We start from the raw sequence: 8,829 nt of genomic DNA on the forward strand, positions 1-8,829 counted from the left end.
GGGAGGCAGCTTAAGTTGGAGTGCCGGGTCAGGATTTTGGACAGGGCTGGGGTTTTCTCGGGTTGATTAATTATTTTGAAAGCTTCAATGAGTTGATTAAATTTGAGGAGATTAGGCAGTTCTAGCCAGTCAAGTTTCTTAAGGTATATATACACACACACATATGTATACATACATACATATATATATATATATATATACATATATATATATATATATATATATATATATATATTAACACACACACATATGTATACATACATTATATATATATATATATATATATATATATATATATATATATATATATATATATATATATATATATATATACACACACACACACACACACACACACACACACACACACACACACACACACACACACACAGATATATATTTGTAGCATAATGGCCATTTTGACCATCTGAAAAGTTTTGTTTAGCAATATTTTAAAAGAAGGGACAGGAACAGCATCTTTGAAGAAAGCTGTTGTGGCTGTATGACCCAATAAGAGTAAAGACCAGTCAGACACAGCCTCATATTGACCCAGTTCAATTCTGAACCACGAATATAAAGTATTTAAGTTGATATTGACTGAATGGCTAATATGTTGACAAAACTGATAAAGAGTATGGATCAATGTGTTTTTTTGGAGGGGAGGCAAACATTTGACAACATTAACAGAAGTACTGCTAATTCTTGGTGGGTCTTGATATAGGGAAAGCATACATTAGAGTCAGCTTGTATTTTATGAGTAGGGCAAAGGTATTTTCTGTTTCCTGAGGAAATAAGTGGGTTAATTAAATTAAGGGTTGGGGGCAAGAATTAAGATGAGGGGTCCTCACTGACAAGCTGTGTTTGAAAAGAAAAACAAGACAGGGGCGTCTTCTCCTTTGTCATTTGCTTTATTCTTAAAGCCACTGGTAAAGAAAATAAGACATTCAGAAATTCATGGATTTAACTAGTATGGTCATTAAGAAAATATCCTTATTAGCAAATGATATAATCCTGTATACGATAAACCCAGAAAAGGATATTTTAGTGCTGTGGAAATTCACATAGTTTCAAGTTTTTCCCCCTATATTATTAAAAAAAATGAAAATAAAACAAAGACTACAGTGGTAAACTATGTTCCAGCACATGAAACAGTTCATCATGGGGACATAAGACGGAAGTATTTGCGAATATAACGAAAAGGATTTGTTTATGGCCGCCAAGGATGTGTATGAAGAGAATAAACTAAACAAAAGATAACACAAATACTGACAAGTTGGAAGCTCCTGACTATTGGATATGGAGAGAAAGGTCTAAGCAGTGAATTTTTTTTTGGTTCAGGATGCTCAGACTAAAGTTTCATATACACAACATAAACAGAAAACTACAAATTAAAGTAGAAAGGAGATTCTGATAAAGTGTTGGGAGTGAGCAGGATTTTTGGAGCAGGCCCTTAAGGAGAGTAACTGTATAGTACTCTGTATGGTTCTTACATTGCAGAAGGTATTTCAAAAACTAAGCCAGCAAGGGAATGGAGAAAGAGATTTTACCAATAGGGATGCCTGCAAGTAGGGGCATTAAAAAAAAAAAAAAAAAAAAAAACCAAGAGGAGGCTGGAATTATTGGTGAAATTATTGGCAGACAAGGTACTGAGAGCAAATAGCTAGGGGAGGGAAAGTTAAGAGTGAAATGAGGCCAAGCAGACGTTCAGACTGCAGACTGGAAACCGTCTTTCCTACTAGGGACCGATTACAGAGTATAGGCAAGGCAAATAGAAAGGGACAGGGGGATGCTGAGTTAATGGCCAGCACTGACTGAGTTTTTAGTAGAATCCAGAATAGAAGCCGCTTTAAAAAAGGGGACAATAAATTGGTAGGGCATATAAGCAATGCACAGCAACTTTCAGAATCATTCAGATGTCAGAATACAAAGCTATGAGAATAGAAAGTACAAGGAAACAGTGATAGGGAATTTTTATTGCACCCATTTATGCTACAAAGTCCAAAAGGTTTAGGATTTTTGCACTGAACTGTTTGCATAGGTATTTTTATATCCCAAGCAGACTAGGCTTCAGAGAATTTTCACTCAGACAGCAAAGGGTGGAGGTGCAATGGGAAATAGAGGGGTCGCTGGGTACCTGGTTTTGCAAACATAGCAAGTTTGCAGAATTTAAAAATTCCATAGGAGATACTTCGTCATAATTCTTGGGGGAGCAAATTATAGTAACTAAGGAAAGAATTCTTTTGAGCTTGGATACAAAACTGAATTACCTAGACATAATAAGGCATTAATAAGTTTAATGTTATGACCTGACAAAAAAAGCAATTACTAGAAAATTGAAATTACAACCAGCTGTAACTGAAGTACCGAATGCTGTAAAGGAGATAAAAGAAAAATGACTTATTTAACATTCTTTTTACTGGGAAAGTCCGACTGGGACAGAGCCCATTTTCAGCAGAGGCCCAGGGAGAAATGTTCCAGACAGGTCTTTAGAATGTGGGAGGAAACTGGAGCACCTGGTGGAAACCCACACGAACACCGGGAGGACATGCAGACTCTACACAGAAGGCACTCCAGCAGAGAACCGAACTGGAGATCCTCTTGCTGTGAGTCAACAATGCTCACCGCTGTTCCAACTGCTGCACCACTGAGCTGCCTCAGGGGGATCTTTAGAAAAGGGAAGGAGCAAATCATGTTGAAATAGAATTTATGGCAATAATACATGAGGAATGTTAAGCGGGAGGAGAGAAATTTCAGGGAAAGCGCGACTTAAGCAATGTGTATAATGCTGGATTGAATGATAATGGTTAAAAAAAGTATAATGCTTGAAAAATAGAAAAAAAAACATTACATTTATCTGTACCCATGTTGCTATTAAACTTGTGGACTTGGTGTTAAAAAGAAACACTATTATGAATGTAAATTTGCCTGTGTCACAAATAATAATTCAATAAAGGTGTTAAGAAAAGAAAAAAAACACAAACTATTTTGATGTACCATATATTCTATGTTATGGTAAAAACTCGACAGTTGTTAATAATAGTGAACACCTAAAAAGCTATGGTTAAGCAGAGGATTGAGTGCCATTTACTTCTAGAGAGAGATTTTTCTGCCAAGAGTAGACTCTGAGAACTATTCCAGGACTGAAAGAAGAACAACTAGGAATACTGGAGGAGGACCAGGGGCTTCCAAGACTGCTGCAAGTTGAGCAAAAGGTTGGTTGCAGCTCTCCACTTTTATCAATTTGGGTAAAATTCACTTACTAGCTATTAATTACAATGCCTGTATGCCTGCAAAGAAATCTGGAGAAAGTAAGAGAAAAAAACAATAACAAAAGGAGAAAAGCTATTCCTGTTAGAACCCTTGCAGATATTCAGCAAAAAGCAGTTGAAATTTCAACTTTTAGTATAGGTGACAGCTTCCGGTACTTTAGAAGAAAACATTTTAAATTAATCCAAGTGCGACTGAGTTATAAGTGAGATACTAGTGGGATATATGCAACCAAATGGCAAAAGACCAGAAAAAATAGAAATAATAATTCAGATGAACTGACAAAACTAGAGAAATAAGAGGGTAAAAATAAAGGAACGACTGGGTGAATATTAGGCTTCAAGAAACATGGTTTTAAAAATTAGAAACAACACATACAGATAACCTAAAATTTCCTGATATACCAGATAATATGCATCACATTTACTGCAGTAACTTTATGCAAGTAAATGGATGGGTGTTACACAAACAAAAAAAAAGTTTCAAAAATAGTACAGTTAGAAGACAAAGCATCCAAAGATGACCAGAGAATATGCAAAAAGCTAATGCATTAACTTTATGAATGTACAAATAAGCAAATGGGCAGGGCTTCCACAGCAGGACTCAACTAACAGGGCACACTGTTTATGTTGCAATCCTGGCCATAAAAAAGCAGCCAAGACTTGTATTAGTAAAGATTCAATCATATCAGAAAAGGCTGCTTCTGACAAAACTATGGCAATGTGACAAGTCCTTAAAAACTGGGGACAATAAAGTATTTGTGGAAAACGATTACTCATATACCAGGGGAAAAGAGAATAAAGCTTATCCCTGCAATCAGGGAATACTAAGAATGAGTGAGTGAGACTGAAGTTGCTATATATTCAACAGGCTTCAGAATATTTTTTTTCCTGGAGGATCCAGTACATTTTTATATGCAGACCAGGCTAAGGAGGAAATAAAAAGTTCAGTCAACAAAGAGTAACCCAGCAAGATGAAGAGGGCTGTGCTTCTCATTCACTCTGACAATGGCAAAGACCAGAGAGAGACTTTACCAGTGAAACCTTTCTCTTGTTCCAAAGGAAAATGTTTGAGTGACATAAAAAGCCCAGAAGCTGACTAGAACAAATCAGCAGTACTTTGGACATGAACTAGACTAATGTTGGGAGGTCACGATGATCATGATAGGGCGGCTCAGTCACGATGATCATGATAGGGCGGCTCAGTGGTGCAGCGGTTAACGTTGTCGCCTCACAGCAAGAGGTTCTCCGGTTTGATTCTCGGCTGGGGTGCCTTCTGTGTAGAGTTTGCATGTTCTCCTCGTGTTCGTGTGGGTTTCCTCCGGGTACTCCGGTTTCCTCCCACATTCCAAAGACATGCATCTGGAGCATTTCTCCCCGGGCCACCGCTGAAAACAGGCTCTGTGGAACCTAGTCGGACTTTCCCGGTCAACAAATGTTAAATAAAAATAAAAAAATAAAATAAATGAAGACTAACAATATGAAATTAATGAATAAATGGAAAAAACTGCAAAGCATAAATCCCATTAATTGCACTTTAGACACATGAACTGTGGCCCTAGAAGTGACTGAAAGATTGGTATCTTGTTGATTGCGCTAAAGCATAAACCCTGCTTTCGCATCAATGATTAGGACAACGACAGGCCTGAAAAAAAAGTCAAACTTTTTGGTCTTAAGAATTCCTTTACAGTATAAAATACAATTTATATCCTGAATTTTTTTTTTTTTACAGCATGTGGAGGTATTTTAAATGTGCAGTCTAATAATTTCATCAGGGACTGCTGTATATTCTGGTGATAGTAATGCAAAAAAATATTTAACTGCGAAATAGTCAGGCTTTACACTGTAACGAGATTAAAAAGACTGGAAAGAAGATGTGTGGCATTCAGGAGGGATCCAAGTGTATTGGTGATATATGCAAAAGTTTAAGATATAGACAACAGATTTTGTAAGCAAATAGGCTTGAAAAACAAAAGAGAATGATGAAAAGTATGGAGTTGCTTCCTGTAGCTACATAGTTAATATCCATGTATTTATTTTTATTAGCACCTGCTTTTAGCTGAAAACCAGGAGCAAACATGTGCATGTAATTCCTCAGAGGTCTGACCAGTGTGTATGGAGTGAAATCTACAAGGGTTCTTTCTTGCATTTACAAATTTAATAGTCCCCCCCCCCCGTTAGCAAATGCTTTTAGTTGAGAATCATAATGTGCTGCATCTTATGTGATATATAAAGGTCATAGGAAGGATCACGGTACGACCACAATTCAGTTGTGGCTCCTGTTATAAAGAATGTTATTTAATACTACTATGCTACACACACAGTCATTGTAGTCAGCCAATTGTTAGCAAACTGACTGGGCTGCCTATCTATACTGGGTCATTTCCAGACCTTAAGTACTGCCCGTTGTGCATTTAGTGTTTATCTGTTCACACCAGCTTGGTTATTATTGTAGCAGGCAAAGCTTACGTTTGTGTTAAAAGATACTAGGTTTCTGGATGCACACACTTAATGAAAATAAAAAAAAGCATATAGATTATATTCATAAAGTAGAAGACTGTCTACTAGGAGCTAAGACAGTACAAGAATACAGACTTGAGAAATGGAATGATCTAGCAGATTTTTAAAATTCCCTATAGAGTACTTTGACAGAATTATTGGAGGAACATGTAACTAAGGAAAGGATACTTTTGAGTTGGGATACTGGAACCGATTTGCCTAGTTAGAATAAGACCTTACTAAATGTAATTTTACCAGCTGCCAAAAAAAGCAACCAATAGAAACTATAAAATCAAAATCTATTCCCAAACTAAGGGGAGTTTTTGGATATTGTAAAGAAGAAAAAACTGGAGGTTGGATCTTTAGAAAAAGGATCAAACTGTATAGAAATAAATAGAACCTGTGGGAACAATATATGCAGAATAATGTTCAAGAAGAAGACTGAGGTTTAAGGGAAGTCAAGAACTGAGACATTTACATAATACTGAGATGAATTAAATTTTTAAAAAGACAAATTTACACTGCATGACAAACAATTGAGATTTATTAGAGGTTTTCATTTAACGTATATAATTCCATGTTACAGATTATAAATTACAAATGTGATAAAAATGTAGGAAAAAAAAAACGACATCTATAGAACTCAACACTATCTCCTTCCCATTTTTAATTTTCATGGACAAGGTATAGAGAACATTTGAAATATCAAGCTTGGGTTTGTGAAAAACTGCCATCTTTTTTTTGTTTGCAGATGATACGGTCTTCTTAGGTTAAACAATTATGAGCTCCAGCACCTTGCCATTGGGTGTGAAGTGAATGTGATGAAAAACAGCACTTCCAAACCACAGGTCATAGCTCTCGTCCAAATTGTTACTCTTTCTAGGTATGCTTTGAGTGAGCGTGGGGGGACAAACCATCTCAAGTGGAGTAGTCTTACTGAGGTGTTTTGCTTACAACTGAGTGCTGAAGTGACAGACTGAAAAGCAGACTTTGTCCATTAGTGACAGTATTGCAGTGGACTGCATTCTGTAAATAAGAGTGGAATTATAAGATGAAGCTTCTCAAACAAGTTATGCTTCTGTAAGTAAAAATGGATATAAGCTTTGCATAGGAGCAGGTCAACAACCTTAGAGGACATCAGAGTATAGCCACTACTCCTACAGGCTGACAGTATCTAGCATATATGGTTTAGATAACCTTCTGAGGATATCCGCCAACCAGCATCCCCCACTTAAAGTATACCAGGACTGGGAGAAGGCCCTGGAACAAACCCAGAACACACTGCATTCAGTGCATCTTTCAATCTGCATGGTCATCCAACAGTATGAACTGGGGCCTGCTGTGTGCCTCTCAACCTCAGAACAACAAATCTGGACAAAGCCTAAAATAATGGGGGGGGGGGCAAAAATACAGACAGATTTTAAATACTGCTTCCTATCTCAGGAAGTTACAGTGTTAGAAGAAGTTAGGTGAAGTACTCAAAAAGTACAAGGTGACCCAGTAAGTATAAAGGAACCCATTAAAATTCACATACATTGAAAGCGTTACACTCCAAGGTCAAGGTAATAAGTTGGGAACAAGCAAGTGCTTGTTTGAGGTCTTCTGCTACTTTATTACAGACGTACCCGCCCACCTTTCAACAAAAATCAGTAATCAAATTTGAAATTCAAAGGAGAAAAAGTGTTTGCTTACTGCAGTTTATGAGCAGTAAGGGGGAGTTTGTTTCAAAATGTCATGTGCACAGGACAGTGTTGTAAACTCATCTTCTTCCTAAAGCACAAAGTCTTGTTTCAGACCTGAAATGTATATGAAGTTGAAGTGTCTCGCAGTGTAACAGACAAGGGGCACGACTACAGGCGTTGAGTTTCTGTTTTAAGCGACAAGTAATCGTATTTTAGAGTGTTTTGAGTTTCTGTTTTAAGCGACAAGTAGTTTTAAATATCTGTCAATGAAGGCAGGGGTCAAACAAGATCTGAAGGCAAATCCACCTAGACAGCGAATATGACAAAATCAGGGTTCTACTGGGCAAAATTTAACAACCGTACCATCACCCAAGTACAACATGGTTATTATTACACCGCTTGCTGTATATGGACTGACACGATGGACCGGTCACTCATATCAGAAAAGTCTCCCCAAACCAACGTACCTAACGTGTTAGAAAATAAATACATACTAGAAGGAAGTAATCTTGTTTTAAATTAAATTATAAGTCAACAGTATACATTGGTGGAATGTGGTCTTGCTAATTAACTTCTGCAAATCATAAAAGGCCAGTGATGTACAACAATCATGTCATTTTACTACTATTACATATTCACGATGTCAACATATGGAGACTGTGCTGCAAGTGTTTTGAGAGACATCCGAAAAGTCAGGGTAAAGGGTCCTCCTAAAACACTTACTTTGCACATACAGCTTTACCCTAACGCACAATTCTGAAAGAAATTAAAATCGCCAGTTAATATTAGGTTCAAGAACAGACCCTTACTTATAACTAAAACTGAAACTGAAAAAAGAAGCGCCCTATTGCGGAGCTCCGCCAAAAGGCCCTTTACAATTTGCTCACAAACAAGACACTCTACTTCACTTTCGGTATGGATATACTCAATCATAGTTGATGATTATAAACAGTCAGTATTTCTTCAACACAACTAGCAAATGCCAGAATACTTAAACACAGAAATACTCTTACTACTCTCAGTGTCCTCCTGGTGCAGGAGATCCAAAGTAACTCTTTGTTCATCCGCCATGTTACTATGGAACATTGAGAAAATCGTTATATTATACTTAGGCAGTTTTTCCGGGTCTTAGTTGTGCGGAAGAAAACATCCCTGCCTATTCCGCGCCTACTCCCAGCTGAAAACCACGCCCCCAATTGAGTACGCGCACCTTCCCGGGGTCTACTTTGAATTATTTAAACATTAAGCGACCTTTGACGTGTGGAAACCCTGTATGGAGTGATTGTAATTTTTTTTGGTATGTAAATCAAATAAAATATTGTTTGGGTATTGGGGATAAAGTAGAACAAAAAAACTGTGTATAATGTGTGCCTCTTCGTGTT

At 37.2% G+C, this 8,829-nt stretch overlaps 1 protein-coding gene across 1 annotated transcript in view; it reads right to left on the minus strand.

The window, feature by feature from the left end:
* The window catches only part of TRMT1L (tRNA methyltransferase 1 like), a 741,948-nt gene extending 733,320 nt beyond the window's left edge, over positions 1–8,628 (minus strand). The window contains exon 1 of the mRNA XM_044085311.1: positions 8,461–8,628. Within this exon, the coding sequence (XP_043941246.1) occupies positions 8,461–8,533 (73 nt within the window). The 5' untranslated portion in view covers positions 8,534–8,628. The remainder of the gene's footprint in view (positions 1–8,460) is intronic.
* Positions 8,629–8,829: the final 201 nt, after the last annotated feature.

This window comes from Protopterus annectens, chromosome 10.part0, assembly GCF_019279795.1.
Source record: "Protopterus annectens isolate FY-2018-M chromosome 10.part0, PAN1.0, whole genome shotgun sequence".
Taxonomy (NCBI): domain Eukaryota; kingdom Metazoa; phylum Chordata; order Ceratodontiformes; family Protopteridae; genus Protopterus; species Protopterus annectens.